This window comes from Parambassis ranga, chromosome 18 (genome assembly GCF_900634625.1).
Source record: "Parambassis ranga chromosome 18, fParRan2.1, whole genome shotgun sequence".
Classification (NCBI taxonomy): domain Eukaryota; kingdom Metazoa; phylum Chordata; class Actinopteri; family Ambassidae; genus Parambassis; species Parambassis ranga.
In genome coordinates this window covers 220,218-240,040 of record NC_041038.1, presented here as the reverse complement: position 1 = coordinate 240,040, position 19,823 = coordinate 220,218, and the positions used below count along the sequence as shown (strand labels likewise).

General features: G+C 44.0%; 1 protein-coding gene across 2 annotated transcripts in view; it reads right to left on the bottom strand.

Moving 5' to 3' along the window:
• The window catches only part of lrch4 (leucine-rich repeats and calponin homology (CH) domain containing 4), a 55,447-nt gene that overhangs the window by 6,975 nt on the left and 28,649 nt on the right, over positions 1–19,823 (bottom strand). For both annotated transcript variants that reach the window (XM_028429034.1, XM_028429033.1), the window contains exons 2-13: positions 11,147–11,291; positions 8,117–8,246; positions 7,911–8,016; positions 6,937–7,183; positions 6,100–6,196; positions 5,814–5,931; positions 5,604–5,713; positions 5,466–5,518; positions 978–1,130; positions 687–755; positions 511–565; positions 365–425 (exon numbers count right to left, since the gene is read on the bottom strand). In XM_028429034.1, the coding sequence (XP_028284835.1) occupies positions 365–425; positions 511–565; positions 687–755; positions 978–1,130; positions 5,466–5,518; positions 5,604–5,713; positions 5,814–5,931; positions 6,100–6,196; positions 6,937–7,183; positions 7,911–8,016; positions 8,117–8,246; positions 11,147–11,291 (1,344 nt within the window). The remainder of the gene's footprint in view (positions 1–364; positions 426–510; positions 566–686; positions 756–977; positions 1,131–5,465; positions 5,519–5,603; positions 5,714–5,813; positions 5,932–6,099; positions 6,197–6,936; positions 7,184–7,910; positions 8,017–8,116; positions 8,247–11,146; positions 11,292–19,823) is intronic.

The window sequence follows — 19,823 nt, the reverse complement described above, 5'->3', positions numbered from 1 at the left end:
TGTACATTCTGCTTGTAAATGTATTGTAAGATCAAAGACATTGCATTTTATCATTTTATCAAGTGCATTACACAGCACAAAGTAATGATTGAGTTCTCTCAAGTGTGAGCCATGATTGTGTTATTTACTTGTTTAATTGCCATATATTTACTTGTGCACATGTAATGCTAAGAGAGTGTGTAGGTTAGCATGTTGTTCCATTATCCAATAATAGTATGGTCCTAAAGTAAAAATACACTTTCAAAAGGTAACCAAGAAAGCTGACAACTTTAAGTCATCCTTACACACCACAGTGGCTGTCAATGAAGCCATACATTGCACTGATAAAACACATTGATCATTTCTCAAACACTGTGTACTATACCTGTTCTGCTGCTGGAGCGATGCAGAAACACTGAAGGAGACGTACTCATCTTGTCAGCACTCTAATATCAAGAAAGAAGCTTTTGTTAACACTAATGCAAACACACAACCAGTGTGCATGTAACAGACATTGAGCATGGTACTCACTGCACATCTGTGCCGCAAGCCTGAGTGGGTGTTGTTGTTCTCTGGTGAAGTACCACTAGGGGGAGAAAGACACCAGATTTTTGGCACTGAGGAAACAGCCCAGCCCTGCGCAGCGCAGACCCCCCCCCCCCCCCCCCCCCCCAACAGCTGAGGCTGCTGTTGGAAGCCTCCCTTACCATGAGCTACTTCCTGTCTGTGATGCAGTGGCCATCTGACTTCCTGTTTTGGGGGATGACTTCAGCAAACTGCAAAATTACGAGTTTTGATGTAAAGAGCATATAATTAGATATGAGAGAGGGTTGAAGGAGGCGCTGCTGACCTGCACCACATGATATCTCACAAAAGCTCATATTCACACTGTGTTGTGGTTAGAGAAAATACAGTCATTTTCATGCTGATAATCTCATGTGATGTCATACATTTGCCCTTCAGAATAAAATGTGCGTGCAGGCAATGTAAGTGACGACCTGGCTTTCTCTCTCTGCTGCTGAAGCCGCTCTCTCTCCTGCCAGATCAACAAGGTGCCAGGCCTCCTGCGCTCCTCCAGGGTGGGGCTGGAAGGGGACACTGGAGATGAGGAGGTTGATGACGTGGGGCCCACCTCCACATGAAGGCTGGATCTGGGAATAAGGGAATGAGAAATGAGGCGATTAATAACCACATCTCAGCACACTTTATGGTTTAAAAACAGAAGTACAGGCCCATGTAAACATGGGGGCTGAAAGACAGGAATGAGCTTTCAGGACATTTATACAACATAGTTTGTTTTTTGCATTTTCTCACAATTACTGCCCTTCACCCTCTTGGTATCTGAGATAAGCATAGAGAGATAGCATGTTTCTGAACTTGGTACATTAACTCCCAGTCCTGCCAGATGCATTTAAGAGCACACCACAACACTGCCTCTCATGTTCACAAACTTTATCAACACTTTCAATAGTTCACTCAAATATTTGTTGGCTCACAGTGCCATTTTAAAAAAACAATGTAACTTCTCTTAGTTTGAAATCAAGAAAGCATTTCAAGCCTTATAGTGAATCTATAGTTGTTGGATGATATATACCAGACACAAGCACTGCTAACTCTGACACTACCACTCCTATTGGACTCCTTATGATGCTACTTGATGCGACATTATCTCACAAGCAAATGCAGAGGAATATTCCAGGGAAATTAACATGGCTAGCCGGACAGCAAATTAATGACACATATAAGGCTTTTCACAACAGTTGACAACTAGATTAGATCATTTTTTTAAATGATGAAATTCAGAAAAGATTTACAGATATATTAGACAGCAGATGGTCTGATTTGAAAATACCTTGGTATGTTATTTTTGTAGGAAACTATATTTTAGTCTACAGTCTGGATAATACATTGTCACAAAATTCAGTATGCAAAACATTTTACAAGGCTTTTGCCACAGTGCTATCTCAGCCTAGTTACAATGAACTAAAAATTGGTGTTTTAGTAGCTCATCAGTAACTGAATGCCCCGCCTAGACAGCTCTGACCCTGTCACTCTGTTCATGGTCACATGGTATGTCCCAGTGGCTAGGAATATCACACAATCTGTTCAACCGGTGTTATGCAGGTCAATACAAATTCATGAACACAAGGGTACTAAAGCTGGATCCATACTCCGCGAGAACAGCGAACTCCCTTCCTCCTGCAGACGTTACGCCCACAAAATGGCGTCATTTTTTATCTCTGACCGTCCGTTGTGCAGCGCTCTCGTGCACATGGCACTCTGTTACATTGCCACAAAATAATACAAGCCACAGCTGTTAGCCCTCCAAGATAACAGCTAACAGGCTTTGAGGGTCAGTGAGTACCTAACACTAAGTAATGAGAACCACAGTCTATTGACTTTTCCCAGCTCTTCAAATACTGTGTAAAGTAACCTTGTAAAACAAGGGTGGAAAAGAGACAGAAAAGTGATAAAGCCTTGTCTGTCTGTGACACTCAGAATGACCAACTACAAGTTTTTTCCAGCAGGGAAACCAACACAGTGCAGGATTTAACTGGAAGAATGACAGAAAGTCTGAAGAAAATTTCAGATGTAGAGGTATGTCTTGGCAAAGGTGCTGTAAACAAATGTGACCTAGGAATAACATCCTATGTGACAAAGAGTTACAGAAAACTGAGACACGATTTCCCATAAACCTTTGCTTCTCATCCCTGCTTCCCTAAAGCTGATTAACAAACTGGCAGTAAGCGCTTTCAATCAGCTCGTACTCCTCCCACCTGGTGCTGTCACTCATATCCACATTCACCTCTTCACTTTCAGGTTCAGACCAAGGAAATACAGTTTTGTCCCATTAGTCTCATTTGTGATATGTTAAGTTTAGTAAAGTTCAGCTAAAGTTAAACTTAGGATATCAACATAATGTAAAAATGTAACAGCTATGCTATTATGCCTTGATGCATTGTGTGGCAGTTATATCTATTTAAGCTATAAGCTAGCAGCAAATTGATTGTAGAAGTGCCACTCTGAACCACGATGCTGTCTAGTGAGCCTGTACCCATTTCACACGAAGATTGTGGTATAAAAACACTCTGCAGACTCCCTCTTTAATCCACCTTTGCTCCAAACTTCACATTGAAGCTGGTGCAGCAGTTGTTACTACCTCTGATACTTGCTTATAGATGCAGCCAAATGTTCCACCATTCTGCATCCCTGCCTTTCAGGACTAACAAGATCCTAGAGGACAGCTGGGCTTAAATCGAAGGGATTTGTGCTCAGCTCCGATCAGTCCATCCTGCACTCCAATATGTTTTGCTATTACAAATTATACTATCCAGACTATAACCTGAGAGTTTTAAGGGCCACTACATCTTTGATTTCCAGATTTATGTCAGGGTTCTGGGTCCTGGGAACAATCATCTTTTATTTACTTTTTCTCTCAGTGGTGCGCGAGAACAATTCTGTGATTGGTCGGAATTTAGTGGGCGTGATGAATGTGGTGAAGCGCAAGGGATTCTTCAGGTGCACAACACAGACAGAAGGAGGAAGTACAACGACTATGGACAGTTTAGGTGAGCAGCTGGAGGACTATCAGTCAGCCTCAAAGAGATTCTGGCAACCCGTCCGGCGCCTCAGGAGGGAGAAGCAGTACTCTGCCAACACTGTATTCAGTGGAGGTGGGGAGCTGTTGACCTCGACTGAGGGGGTGGTTGGACGGTGGAAAGAGTACTTTGAGGGTCTCCTCAATCCCACCAACACGCCTTCCATTATGGAAGCCGAGGCTGATGACTCAGTGGTGGACTTGTTTATCACCTGTGCTGAAGTTGCCGAGGTAGTCAAAAAGCTCCCCAGCGGCAAGGCACCGGGGGTGGATGAGATTCGCCCTGGGTACCTTAAGTCTTTGGATGGGGGCAGTGCCGCTGGACTGGCAGACCGGGGTGGTGGTCCCTCTTTTTAAAAAGGGGGACCGGAGGGTGTGCTCCAACTACAGGGGGATCACAATCCTCAGCCTCCCTGGGAAAGTCTATGCCAGGGTACTGGAGAGGAGAATTAGGCCTATAGTCGAACCTCGGATTCAGGAAGAGCAATGTGGTTTTCGTCCTGGCCGCGGAACGCTGGACCAGCTCTATACCCTCCGCAGGGTGCTGGAGGGTTCGTGGGAGTTCGCCCAACCAGTCCACATGTGTTTTAGAAGGCGTTCGACCGTGTCCATCTTGTGGGTATGGGGTCCGTTTGCAGCTGAGTGTGAAGCGGCTGGGATGCGAATCAGCACCTCCAAGTCTGAGGCCATGGTTCTCGACCGGAAAAAGGTAGTTTGTCCTCTCTGGGTGGGAGGAGAGTTCCTGCCCCAAGTGGAGGAGTTTGTGTATCTCGGGGTCTCGTTCACGAGTGAGGGAAAAATTAAGCGGGAGATTGACAGACGGATCGTTGCAGCTTCCGCAGTAATGAAGCTTTCGATTTACCGGTCAATCTACGTTCCTACCCTCACCTATGATCATGAGCTCTGGGTAGTGACCGAAAGAATGAGATCGCGAATACAGGCGGCCAAAATGAGTTTCCTTCGAAGGGTGGCTGGGCGCTCCCTTAGAGATAGGGTGAGAAGCTCAGTCACCCGAGAGGAGCTCGGAGTAGAGCCGCTGCTCCTCCACATCGAGAGGAGCCAGCTGAGGTGGCTCGGGCATCTGGTTCGGATGCCTCCTGGACGCCTCCCTGGGGAGGTGTTCCGGGCATGTCCCATTGGGAGGAGGCCCCGGGGAAGACCCAGGATGCGGTGGAGAGACTATGTCTCTCGGCTGGCCTGGGAATGCCTAGGGATTCCCCCAGAGGAGCTGGAGGAAGTGTCTGGTGAGAGGGAAGTCTGGGTGTCCCTGCTTAGACTGCTGCCCCCGCGACCCGGCCCCGGATAAGCGGTTTAAGATGGATGGATGGTGAGCAGCTGGCAAACAGCTCCTGGAAGGAGAAACACGGTGCACAGAGGAGAGTGTCTGTCCAAAAGGTGGCGATAAAAATGGATCTCAGTATTGATCACGGCGTTACAGTGGCTCGACACGCACATTAAACACTGGGAGACGGTATGTATTATTCCAGACAGTCATCCACACGTTCACAGAATTAAATCCACACAGACCAGAGGTCTGCTACACAGTCAGCTGTACTAATCTTCTATCTATTGTCATGCTATGCGCCCTCTTCCCTGAGCATTATCAGCTCATTAGGCCAAGTAACTACGACACACAATTGCAATACAATTGCATTGTCAACCATTTGTGTGTGACGTGTGCTGCGTGGGAGGGCCGTATGCACACACTTCTTCCGGAGTATGGTACCTCCGTGCCGAAACAAACTTTTTTTTTTACTCTTACCACCGTGGAGCGAGGAGCGAGTTCTCTGTTCTCATGGAGTATGGAACAAGCTTCATGGTATCAACTCAGTGCTAATTTCGAGTTACTTGTCCCCACAGGTGCAGTCAATTACTAGAATGTCCTCACCTGCGTGTTGTTACGTCTTGTGTTTGGGGTGGGGAAGATGCCTCCTTCTGCTCCTGAAAAGTCATTAACACACTCCATAATGTCCTGCTCTAAGATAATATCCAAAACAAGATGTTGAGCAATGTGACTGACAGATACCAGAGGAGGTGCTGTCAGAGGAGGCGTGGGTAAGTCAATCCTGATCTCTTCCTCTTCTTCCTCTGTCACACTGCTGTCAATGAAGTCCACCCGCTCAGCCTCTCCATTAACTGCAAAGACAAAGAGAGTATTAACAAATGTTTCAGAAACACTGTTTCACATAAATAATAAACTCAAAGCTGGAAGCTAACAAAGGTCAAGATTCCTTACCTTTGTTAGCTTCCAATGGAGATCTGCCATCCTCTTCCTCTTCCTCCTCCTCCAGGTTCCTTTGGTCTCTGCTGATCTCAGCCAAACGGAGGGAACGTTCTGAGAAGTCATCTGCTGACTGAACACATGACACACAGTCATTGATCTGCAGTCAATAGTTAACACTGCTGACCTACGTGTATAGGAGGTTGGCTTTCATTTGCTGCTTTTTATTGCTTTTTCTTTGTAGCCAAACAATTCTGTACATCAATACCATGTATAATGTTGGGTGGCAGTGTGTTTTTACCTCATTTCCAGACCATCTTTTACTGCCACTGTCCACACTGTTGAAGCCAGAATCTAACCCCCCAAATTGACTTGTGAACAGCTCTTGATCGGACAGACTGCAGGGAAAACATATAGAAGATAAGTTAAACAGACACACTAAATACACACTGGCCACATTGGCAAACTGTTAGACAGAGAGTCATTAGTCTAAAGGGCAGTGACATTTCATCATTTCAGGCTCAGAGCTCCTCTGACAGATATTCTCTTCCTTGGATTTACAGTATCTGAGCCCCAGAACAGCTCACTAAGCAGCTAAAAGAAGTCAATTTAAGATAATGAATATTTGATAAACCCTTCCATTCAGTTATTGTGCCCTCTCACTGTAACTCTTTCCATTAATCCTCTTCAATCAATGTCCCTGTTAATGTACTATGTCTCAAATCCCTTACTTCCATACTTAGACTTTCTATTTGTGCATGATTGTATTCAGATGGGCAAATTGCAGTACACTTTCAACCACAATAGTCACCATCTTAGCAACATAACAGAAGGAAAGGAACCAAGAGTGGCATGTGTGCAGCTAGCACTAGCTCAGTAGGTTAGCCTTTTTAATGTCAATATGTCAAATGGCAATAATATTATTTTGAATGTAATTCTCTTGCCAAAAAGAGACACACAATCAGTTAAGGACTAATTTGACTGATAGCCTTACTTTATATAGATCATGCATCATCATTTTTTCTACCCACAATAATCAAGCCATGGAAATCTTATATGTAAACATCTGTATTGTGAGCTTCCCTCTTCAAGACATTGAAGACAGATTTCAATTTAGTCCTTTTATTCTATTTCTCACCAGGTGTTGAATCCAGTAGGCCTGAGATGTTTCTCCAGCTCCTCCTGGCTCCTCTTACAGGCCTCCATGTTGAGGTACTTGAAGATATGGTATTTGCCTTTGGAGCAGATCTGTGCAGGTGGCATCTGCAGGGGGTTGTTGTCCAGTGTGATGCTCTGCAGGTGCCGGAGATGGCGGTAGCACAAGGGCACATGGGAAATTCGATTGCAGGACACATCGAGCCGAACGAGTGGGAGCTCTGCAATTTCTGGATGGAGAAGCAGAGGGAATGTTTTGGGAATGTATGAAAAGGGTATTTACTGTGTTGATTCTTCAATACCTGCTGGTGTATTTATTCTCATTTGCTCCTAATGAATGAGGCACTAATGGTAAAGATCCATTAGGGTTTACAGTAAGTCAGTTCAATACTTTTACCAGTCTACCATAACATCAGCAACAGCAGCTAGCATCTAACTTGTACCCCGTTCACACCGGGGGAAAAAATCTGGCTAAAGCACGAGAGGTGGATCTAGCCGGATTGGGTCAAATGTGGCTCAGGTGTGAACGCAAATGTGGCTAGCGAATCCGGCTAGCGGCATGCTACTTCCGGTTAGCGACATGCTGCTTCCGGTTAGCGATGTGCTACTTCCGGTTCACGGGACACGACACGGGACAAAAAAACGCATGACGCATGAGCACACGTGGTCCTACTGAATGGACTCTGTATATTACGAGGCGCCACCTAGTGGTTTGGAGGACAGCAAACACGCTGGATGAAGCCGGATTGAGTGCGGACACAAGTGTGTGCTAGCCAGATTTGAAAATAGGTCTGAACACATCCAGCTTAAAGGCTGTCTGGGCACAAGCCTACTCTAGCTGGAATGACTTTCTCCAGTGTGAACGGGGCCTTGGAGAGTGTTTCTACATTAGAGGCACTTAGTTTCATTTAATCTTTACAGATAAGGTCAAAAGTGTTTGTGTGTGTGTGTGTGTACCTTCAGGCAAAGTGGTGAGCTGGTTCCTCCTCAGGTTTAAGTCCCTTAGATATTCAAGCTGACCAAGCTCTGCTGGCAAACACTGCAGCTCATTACAGCTCACATCCTGAAATACAGAGAGAGGTATAATACTAATAATCTGATACTGGAATTTGGAAGAAAAAAAAAGACACTGTAGGTGAGAAGCAGCAGTATGAGTGTTGTACCAGCTGTCGGAGGTGTGTGAGGGAGTATATGGAGGCAGGCAGTGAAGACAGCTTGTTGTTGCTGACAATGAGCACTCGCAGGAGGGGGAGCTGAAACACTGATGGGGGTAAACTGGACAGAAGGTTTCGACTGTGGAGACAACAACACACACACACTTAGAAAACAAGTGGTGTCATTCAAGAGGTACACCACCTGGGCTGCTATGGATAAAAGGTGGAATCACTGTGCTAAAACAAACTCAATATAAACAGCAGCAGTTTTATTTAGCAGCTTATAAACTTGCATAAAACACACTTGGTTATTTATTGTCATACAGTGTATTTGTTCTGTATTGCCAGCTACCTTAAGGATTTTTTGGTCTTCTAGCAACAGTAACATGATAGTGGAAGAGTAAAGAGTGTCACTGAGGTTTTATCAGTGTAAGAAGTTTTGGAAAAGATTGGGATGGCTTCTTTACATCATCTTCACAGGTGTGGCGCACCTGCATGACATCTATCTTTGTGGCATGCTAGAGTGGGACTTTAAATGTAAAGTATTAGTAGTAGTTTTGAATCAGAAGGTGGTGCCCTGGAAGCCAAAGAGTTGAATGGGGAGCCAGATTACAACTATTTTTGTTTTTTTACTACTACTACGAAAATACTTAATAATAAAGAATACAAAATGATTAAGTGGAAAGATAATTATGTAACTTGTTATTAAATGAAGTCATTAAATCAACTGATTGTAGAATCCCTACTGCTTGCAATGCTAAGTCTCCGCTAAGCTCTAAACATGTTGGTCACATAATGGGTAAAAATGTACACAGTGGAAATGTATGTTCTTCAGTACACTACATATAGAATGTTATCCTGTTCTGCTTTGAGTTATCTAGCCTGACAATAGATCAAAGTCACATTTTTTCACTTTAAAGATGGACTTGGATATTAAAAAGTGAAAACCAAACTTTGACCAAAGAAAAAAATGCTGCTGTACTCCAGACTTCAACACCCAGAATACACTGGACTCATAACTTGCTAGAGGAATTTAAGTGAGGGTGAATTCTGTGGGACAGTGTATGTGCTGACAGACATAATATAAAAACGTCTTTGGGGGATCAAAGAGTTTGTATCCAGCACTCCCCTGTTCCCTGTTGTGTGGCCCCTACTGACAGCAACTCCACAAGCTGTCCCTGCCCAGTATGAGGCAGCTTTGCACTGCTGTCTTTGCCAAATGGCAGCGCCTGACTCTGGGCTGGGGGAGCCTCTTCCTCCTACCTAGGCCTGTTTCACCTACACTGTCTTCTGCTTGTATAACTGAAAGTCCAGCATTGAGAGCTGACCATGATGAGCATTTAAAAACAGAATAGTTCATAAGTAACTATGGACTATAAGTAACTATAAGTCCAATAGTCCTTTTTTACATAGCTGGAAAGAAATAAACCATAACATTTGTCTTTCTGTTTGTTTTTAAGCTCATCCAGTCTAACTTGTGCATACCCTGAGAGGTCATGCCTGAAATGAAGCATACATGATTTGTGTGAAGGTATGCATAGTCAGAACTGGCAATAGAAGAGCACATGATTGACAGGATTAAGAGCCTTTTGAAACACAAACCAAATTGTGCAATCATTAGACTACCATATTTTCACGACCACAAGGCGCACCGCATTATAAGGCGCAGTGTCAGTTACAGGGTCTATTTCTGTCCTCAGCACATACACAAGGCGCACTGTATTATGCTACGCTAAAATATACCAGTACGTAAATAAAAAGGTAACGGGAGCAAAACAGTGAGTTAAGTCTAAATTTATTGTTGTGAAGGAACAACTTTGTATATAGTTTGATTACTCACTGCATATAGCGCTGTAGCTCGCAATAATTACATAATACAAATGCAGCGGTTTGTTACTCACACATTATTCTGCATAACAATTTGAAATGTGTATGTACAATTTTCTGTTTTGCTGCCGTGCCTGTTTTTCTTGTTGTGCTCTGAGCTGCAGTGACGTACGCTCAGACCCTCGCGTCTGAGCTTTAAGACAGAGTTACGTTGCGCTGCAGAAGTGAAAACCCAGGAAACTTCTCCGCATCCTCCGCAAGCCGCTCACATCTCGATCAGCAGTGATTCAGTAAAAACCGGCTGGAAATCAGTGAGGAGAGCCGGTGCAGCCTCTCTCTCGATGGTGGCAGCGACAGAGAAACAGCGTGTGTGTTTCTATGGGCAGAAGAGTGGCTGCTGCTGAATACCTGTTGTGATTCCAACTTTATCTTTACACTTTATTAATAAATGTTGTCCCGCATTTTAATCAGATGCACCACAGTGACACCTAATTCATCCTTACCAGTGGCTGACTCTACAGAATATTTATTACAACAATGTACAATAAACAGGAAACAACTGAGCAAGTTCAAACCTGCCAGCTTCCCTCATCGCTGTCAGAGTCACAGCCACACATGTTGCCGGCTGGCTGTTCGGAAATTATGCCAGCTTTCACAAAAGCTCGGACAACAGTCACTGCAGAAACATGAGTCCACACATCCACAATCCATTCACATATGCTGGTGTACCTCGCCCGGCGCTGCCGCCCAGTAAAGCTGTGCTCGCTGTCTCGCCTGGTTTTTTACACCGGCGGTGAGACGGGTGCATGCGGAGGCGCGGATCAGCAGCGAGGGTGATGTGTGAAAAAAACATCTGGTCTCTTCACATAAACTTCCCTGAGCCACTCTCCCATTTTCTCCTCGTCTCCTCGTTTCTCCTTAACGACTCCTGCTGGAAACTTTTCTTTAGGCAGCGTCTTCCTCTTCAATAGGCGGAAGTTTCTGTCCATCCATGCTAATTGGTGAATTGCTGCCAGCGTACGTAGTTTACGTATCACGTCTCTGTGTCTGGTACTCAACCCATACACAAGGCGCACCGCTTTATAAGGCGCAAGGCCGACTTCTGAGAAAATTTTAGACTTTTAGGTGCGCCTTATAGTCGTGAAAATACGGTAACTTAGATCAGCCTAGACAAAGCACTTTGCTCCTGTTGTTGTTTGTTCCTTTTGTTACCTGAGGTTGAGGTAGGTGAGGGCCTGGAGGTTGCCCAGGCTGGAGGACAGTGAACGCATTCCATTGTGGTAGAGGCTCAGTGTCTCCAGAGAGATGAACTGACAGAGCTCCTCCGGAAGCTCACACAGACGGTTCTTGGAAAGATCTGAAACAGACAACATGGACAAATATTAGACTGAACTGTCATACAGACAATATCTACAGGTTATAAATAAGCATGCAGCATCTAATCAAATAATACAAAACACTTCAGAAACTTTTAAATCCTAAACACAGCCCAGGCAGACACCCTGAAGTTCCCACGATGCCAATTTCTTTACAAATGGTTTTATAATGGATGCTTTCTTTTTGTAGTCTAACAACCCAGCCTGAGCGACACAATCAAATTCATACTTGGGTATGGTATTTATGGTACTTGGGACATAATGTATTCTTCTACCACACTGCACTCCAAAACCACCTAAAATGAAGCACCAACTCCAAGCCTAGCCCAAGCCCACAGCAGTGTGGGTTACACTGCTGTGACAGAACCTTGGTGAGCCCGGCTTTCGACCACTTCAAACCAAACTGGGTGAGTGTTTCCAAAAATAGCCAGCGTCCTGCCTTCTGTTTCCAGTTGAGTTATAGTAAGTAGGCCATTCTCATCCACTTTCAAGAAGTCTTGGATAGCAATTGCTTCTCGATGCAAATAAGAATTTAAAAAGATGACATCAAGTTTTTACTTTAACTAGTTTTCTGACTTTTGCATTTTTTGTCTGAAACAAAAATAATCATCCTACTCTCATGTAAATGACCCTTATGACATAATAATAATGAAACATTTTCCTGTTCTTCATGGATGTTTTTCATTTACAGTTTTATTTGCAATAATAAACTCATTTTTTAGGTAAAAACAACAAACAACAAAAATAAAATATACAAAAATATTATTTTTTTTTTATCAATTATGCACTTCTCAACTATGGGAATCTGTAACATATCTCAATACAACAGTTACTAGAGTTAGCTTTAAACATCCTTTTCTAATTTCTCTTGCTGTCTCCCACATTAAATTCTGACCTCCCAAGGATTACCTATTCTCCCATACCGCCTCTCTTCTACTGACTTACAGGGTGTGCTCAGTATTGACCCTGTCATTAACATATTCTCTTGCCTACACAAATATCTGTATCAAAATGAACTGAATACAAATATATGGTGACAGAGAAAAACAGACTGCTAGAATGCCTGCTAGAATGAAACTGTAGTAATTCAAAAAAAGCACCATTAGCACTAAGCTTTCACTGGCAGCAGGATGAGACAGACGTCTGTCAATGGCAGACAGCCCAATGGCTGTTTATTGATTGCTGTTGGAAGCAGCAGGGCTGGAAGAGGAGGTAGTTCCTCTCTTTGTTGGAGATTGTAGGGGGGCTTTTATTTTGGAATTTGAAGGGAAAAAGTGAAAAAAAATGGGGAAATGTTGGCTTCTAGACAGCCAGATGGATTCATAACAATGGGAAATGGACCACTGATGTGTTCTTTATGCATCTTCATAGACATGGATATGAACAATGAACAGGGCTAAATAAAGGGCTGTGTGTTTAATAAAGCAGAAATAAGGCATGCTTTACTACCTAACCTCGTTCTGCATTTATGCAACACTGAACAAAGAAACTGGAGCAAGTGTTTTACTATCAGGATGGTCTGCACTGTTCTCATGGCATTAACCAACACAGCTATGCGTGTGTTTGTCCATGCACATGTGTGTGTGTTTGTGTGTACAGTAAATGTGAGCATGGCTTAAAACTGTACAGTAGTACTAAATCATGAGCCCTCCCAATCTTCACTGTCCCATAGCTGGAGGGGAGCTGTCTGAACAATATGTGGGGGTGGGAATAATGTGTGTGTGTGTGTGCTTTGGGGGATGGAGAGGTTGTCTAGTCTGTGTATCTATGTGTATGGAAGCTGCAGTTTTGCCATACTGTTGATGATTGTTTCTATATAAAAAGACAAAATGCACAAACATCACAAAATCATTCACTAACATTAGCTCAACATCACTCAACAAAAAAAACACAGACCTACACCCATATTTGGTCTAAAAAATTAAAAAAACACACATCAGTTTCACAACAGTTGAAATGCCCCTAACCCATTTCTTTTCCCAGGAGGCATTTCTTCCCAAATGTCCTGGTACCTGCTGTCCTACAAGCACACTGACTCCACATCACAATCATGGGAAAAGCATGTGCTGTGGAATGAGAGTAGGGAGGCAGTGAAACGTCCAGTCTGTTACTGGCCTGCCATAGTTCAGACCGCAGGACGCTGACATTAAGCAGCCATCCATCAAGAGCCAACTTTCAACAAAGCTCAGTGAAAAGGAGGAGGAGGGCAAACATTTGATTATGAAAAGACCTGAAACTTCAGTTAAAAAGTTGATTCATACTGGACCAGTTTCAACTTTGCATTTTGTTTTAAAGATTCTACAGATATAGGCTGACATCAGAGTCAGAAGTTCATTTGTTTACATGCTTCTTAAAGGTAGGATAATTTTTGTTAAATTAGTGTAACTTCTCTTTACAATCCGAGAGCAACCAATTAGTTAGGCAGTTTTGCATTAAAACGAATAATAATAATCATCTGTGGAAGCTATAAAACGCTAAAAACATCAGCCAATCCTCCGGGACGACCCTGCGCGGAGTATTGGCTGGTTGTCACTCTCTTCCTGCTCTGCGCGCACCAGAGAGGTACGTGCATGATGGCCGAAGTCACAGACCACAGCTCGTTTTCAGGTAATGTGCATCCATGTGATTGGAGGCATGGCTTCGGGGTGAGCTCCGAGAAAAAGGGGCGTGTGTTTACTTTTGAAATCTGGCTGACTCTCACTGAGTTTCTCCTACCCTACCTTTAAAGGGAAACTTTGGTGGTTTTGAGCAAGCTTTGTATGATCAGAATGTGGATAGTAAATAGGGGTGGAACGGTTCACTAAATCCACGGTTCGGTTCATATCACGGTTCTGAGGTCAGGGTTTTCGGTTCGGTTCGGTTCACATTGTTGAGGATTTTTCTACTTTGAACACTCTGGAAATACCATAGATGAGCACAAAATATATCCTAATTATCCAACATTCACCATATTTAAGAATCAGTTCAGTGTTTCCCCTATCATGATATCAGGTCGAGTCAATTTCATTTCTTTTTAATTTATATATAGCACCAGATCATAACAGAAGCCATTTAAGATAACCTTTCCTATAGAACAGGTCTACACCTTGTTCTTTTATTAAACAAACTAAACAGCTCATGTTATTTATCTTATTTGCACGGCAGCATGTCATTTCTGTCTGCATGGTGCGTTTACAATTCACTACTGCTGTCTGCACACAGAGACACAATGCGTGTACACACATGCACACACAGACACATGCACACACACAGAGGCACACAGACACGTGTGCGCACATACTCCCACCTTCGGACAGAGAACGACATGCTAGTTGGATAGCCTGAACTCTATGACTACGCTAGGTTAAGATAACGGTGCTGATGTGCATGGTTTTATTTTTATTTTTGCCATTGAAATATGCTATTTACATCCCACTCTGTAAGCATTGACGGGACCTTTGGCAGCTTTGCGCACATTTGGACGCAGAGTGCTGTGGGTCTCTCTGCTCTGCCTGCAGCTGAAACTGCTGCATGAAGCTAAAGAGACACTGACCGGCTGTGAGTGTTTTGATGCGGGGGAGGAGCTCACGGTCGCTGCTTGTCGAGGACAGTAGCCTGACTACAGAATGATTTCACGTCAGTTCTCAAACGTCACCAGAGAGAGTCACTAGTTGCTTTAGATTAAAAAAAGTTTGGAAAGCCGCCAAATGTAGTGAGAGAGACGCCAAGTTGGCAACACTTGTCTCTATGCTGTGGTAAAAACGCCTCCCTGTATTACTTGATGCGCATGTCCAGAACCGAACAGAACACATGCTCCGAAACACGTGTACCGTCCCACGCCTAGTAGTAAATAAACTATGGCTGCTTGCTGTGGCCATTTGGTTTTTGTTTTGGTTTTTTTTGCACAATTTTACAATTAAGCTTTGAGAGAAAACAACCAGAATTAAAGCTGCAAGCAGCGATGACGGGCCCTCGGTCCCTAATGCCTTAAGAGTAACAGGACCAAGTTTCAGGTGGATTGGAGAAATCCTGTAGGAGTTCCTATAAGTGCGGGGAGTGATAAATGCAAAATGGCGCAGGTTTTTCAAAATGGCGGACTTCCTGTGCTTGTGGAGTATACCGCCAAGACACTTTTGTTCTTGTCTAGAGGAGATACATATGCATACCAATTTTTGTGTCTGTAGGTCAAACTGGGAAGCAGATCTAATTCCAGGGGGCGCTACTGAGCCATGTGGCCATGCCCACATATGGCGATGAGGTGATATGAAAAGGTGCACAGGGGCTGATGTCATGATAGAGTAAGAGGCAGGTAGGATGAACAAATCAAGAAACACAGCGGCTTTCTCTATGGTGGCGAAGGGTCACCTTCGTGGCGTTGCCCCGCCCATACGGTGTAACAGCGAGCTGCGTTTTTGATAACTTTTGCTCAGCCATGTCTTCAGAACCATGTGACAAAATCTCAGGCCTATCAAAGTATTTCCCTAGGAGTTGTTCGTTCAAACACGAGGTGTGGAACACGGAAAGCAGCCTGAACACAATTCAGACTGCCAGTAGGTGGTGCTATGAGAGTTTGTGGTAATTAGCATATCAATCTGTTCAAAATGACGGGCTCAGCATGCCTGATTTTTTTCATCCACATAGGATGAAGCATGTGGGAGATACAGCCACAGCTAGACCGTATGACGTGTGCTGCGTTTTTGATAACTTTTGGTCCCTGACCCCTTAACGGCAAGCACACCAATTTTCAGGTGTATCAAGCAATTCCCCTAGGAGGAGTTCGTGAAAATGCGGGGTGTGCAAATTGGAACATGGCGTGGTTTTTCCAAGATGGCCGACGCCCTCTAGGGGGTAGAATTTTTTCCAATGGCATGTTTCCTGGCATGAGGCGATATATCAGCGTGCCAATTTTCATGGCTGTAGCTGTTACGCTGAATATTTTCAAAATCCAGGGGGGCGCTGTAGAGCCATTTTCCAGTTTCAGATTGCCATTTTTCGTGAACCTGACCTGTGTGCCAAATTTGTGTTTTTGAGCACGTTCAGGGGGTCAAATTTGCATCAAATGACGTGGAAGAAAAAAGAGAATAATAAACGCTTGCATTTCAATAGGGCTCTTGCACCATTCAGTGCTCGGGCCCTAATTAAAGCTGCCAGCAGCATTGCGGGCCCTCGCGCACCTTGCGATCTCCTATGCTCTTGTCTCCTATACTCTCCTGCCCTATGCTCTCCTCTCCTCTCATTTGCAGAGATGTACAACAAACACGTTTACAACCAAACTTTCCTGCTACCAGTAGGTGGCGCTATGACCGTATCATCCTATTAGCATATATATCTGTTCAGACTTGGGTCCATAGCAGTAGTGTAAGATTTTGTCTACATTGCATGAAGTATATGGGTAGTACTGCATAAAATAGAACGAGTTCCTTTGTAATAACGAATGGTCAACTTTGAGGCCACGCCCCCGCCACACGGTAATACTTTTGAAAGAGTTTTGGAATGTGTCTATTCCCTATGGTGTCCTGAGTGGACACAGTGAATTTCAGCTCAATTGGATGATGTATGCGAGGCGTGAAAGGTTTTGTAGCAGGGTCACAAATCGCCAAAAAGTACCACAAAATTCAAGATGGCGGACTTCCTGTTGGGTTTGGAGGGGGGATCCAGGAGACTTTTTTGTGCGTCGTGGTGTGATACATATGTGTACCAATTTTAATGCTGCTGTGTCAAACGCGTTAGGGCAAGAAATACAGCAAGTTCCTTTGTAATGGTGAATGGTCAACTTTGAGGCCACGCCCTGGCCACACCTTAACACTTGTGAAAGAGTTTTTCGGGCGAATGAATTTTTCTACCAAGTTTGGTGAGTCTTGGGGCATGTTAAGGCCTACAAAAATGCGATCATTGAGTCGGTGCTTGGGCCCTAATAATAATTCCTACGGTTTCAATAGGGCTCTTGCACCATTCGGTGCTCGGGCCCTAATAATAATACTCTCTAGGGTTTCAATAGGGTTCTTGCACCATTCGGTGCTCGGGCTCTAATAACTAGGCCCTAATACGCCATCGTACATATCAACAGAGTTTTTGCTGGTGTGAAAACATTTTATATTCTGTTAGCATCCTTTGATATTCACTGTTAGTATCAGAGGTAAACATCACTTTAAAGTTTTATAGGCTGTTTTTATTAGCATAAAGCTACAAAACAGTGTTGTGGTGGATAAAGATTTACTACCTTTTTGGTAGTGCACTGATTTGGAATTGTTCCTTCTAGTTGCAAAGTATTACTAATAAGTAAGCAATCAACATGGCTGAATTTTACAGACAGTATCACAGCCAGCCTATGACTTATACACCATCACCCCGTCCTACAGGATTAATCCATAATAGCCCAGTAAGGATCTCTGCTTACCTGGACTGACCTCTGTAAAGTTACCATGGTGACTATGCAGATTTTGTGACAAGCCTAAGAACAGGGTCAGCTATCAATAGCCAGAAGAAATGGGATTGGCTGAAGAATCCCAGATGCATGCAACATGGGTATGTTACCATCTTTGCAGATCTGTTGGGAAGCTCATACATATGAAGTAACTTTGGCCGTCACCTATTGTCTTAAACAGTTTTATTCTCTGAATGTTTTTCTGTATGTGTCAATCTTGGCTGTCAGATTAAAGCAACAGGGTGCACAATTTTTACGGGACCAACCCAGGCTAGTTACAGTGTATGCAGGCATGTCCACATTCTCTTAGGTAATAGAAAACACCCGCTATAAAAATCACTGATTGTGCTGAGGCCAGTAATTGCAACCAAAAACCTACACTACAACATAACAGAAACCTTTGTCCCAAAAATATGAATCTGTGTGAAAAGTTAATCAAAAAAAGTATGTTGAGTGGAACAATATGAGCACATCATAGAGCCAAAAAGGGTGTCAGAGGATTTTAAAGGATCAGCACAAAAGGGAGGATTTTCAGTGCAGAGCACTGCCTCTAATTACAGGCTGTGATGGAGGAGGATCTAATTTGGACACTTACATCACTGCTGACCTATTGACCTCAAGATCTTACTGTTAAGTAGAGCTCTTGTGAACTCCAGAGAATTCAAACACAAGGGGGGTCTAATCAGCACATCAAACAGGCTGTAAAATCATTGAAATAAAGGAAGGAAAAGCAGCCAGCCGCTCGTTCATACTTTACAGCTTGTATTGCATAACCAGGGGCCTCACTGAGGCACTGCCCAGCACGCTGACATAATCAGCCAAGTCCTCTGCTCTTCCTAAACTTCCTTTTATTTCACATGAGGTCAATGCGGGGATGACCATTGATGGATCAGGAATTTCCCAGTGGGCCAACTTTTTTGACGATACAATTTTTTCTGTCTTTTGTCTGCCATACAACAGGTAGATCTGAACTGTTTTCCCTTTTCTTTACTGATAGTGAGCTGTTCCACACACATCTGTAACCCACTACCTTTAGATTGAGCAACTGTAGAAAACAAAGTGCCAAGTCAAGAGTGCCAAAATAGATGAGGGAGTTGCAGAAAGGCTAAATATGTCTGGTAGTTGCTGCCATATGTGTAAAAATGACTGACATGTTTGTTGCCATTACCAACTGTTAATAACAATAGTGACAAACTTTGTAAAGAGGATGAGAGGAGTGTAGAACTTCTGTTACTTCCTCGCGGTTACAGAGCTGATGACGTCAGCTTCGCGGGCTACTGACGCCATCAGCTCTGTAACCGCGAGGCTTCAGACTCTGCACCCCGATGCCTTCATAGCGATCTCTGGTGATTTTAACCATGTTAATCTTAAATCAACTCTGCCCACTTTCAAGCAGTTTGTGGACTGTAAAACAAGAAAAAATAAACCTTAGATTTACTGTATGCTAATGTTAAAGAGGCATACAGCTCCATAACTCTCCCTCCCTTGGGCAGATCAGACCACAGCCTAGTACACCTCAAACCCCAGTATATACCAGCAGTACAGCGGCAGCCGGTGACCACCAAAACTGTACGGAGGTGGACACCGGAAGCCCTGCAGACCCTGCAGGGATGTTTTGAGGTGACTGACTGGGACGTGTTCTGTGATGCTCACGGTGAGGATGTAGACACACTCACAGACTGTATCACAGAATATGTTACCAGGTCAATACGCTGCTTTCCAAACAATAAACCATGGCATGGGTGACAAAGGACATCAAGGCATCACTCAACAGAAAGAAGACAGCCTTCAGGAGTGGAGACAGAGAGGAGATGAAGAGGGCCCAGGCAGAGGTGAAGGAGAAGATCGGAAAGGGCAAGGAGAGCTACAGGAGGAAGCTGGAGAGCCAACTTGCCCGGAACAACTTGAGGGAGGTATGGAGTGGCATGAGAACCATCACAGGCCACAATAAGATCTCTGACCAGCTGATAGATGGAGATCTGCAGGAGGCCAACCAGCTGAACCTGTTTTTCAACAGGTTTAACAGGTTTGATAGTCCACTCCCAGACCACCCTCCCCCTCACCCCTCCTGTGATGCACCATTAACACCCGTCTATAACAATGTACCTCC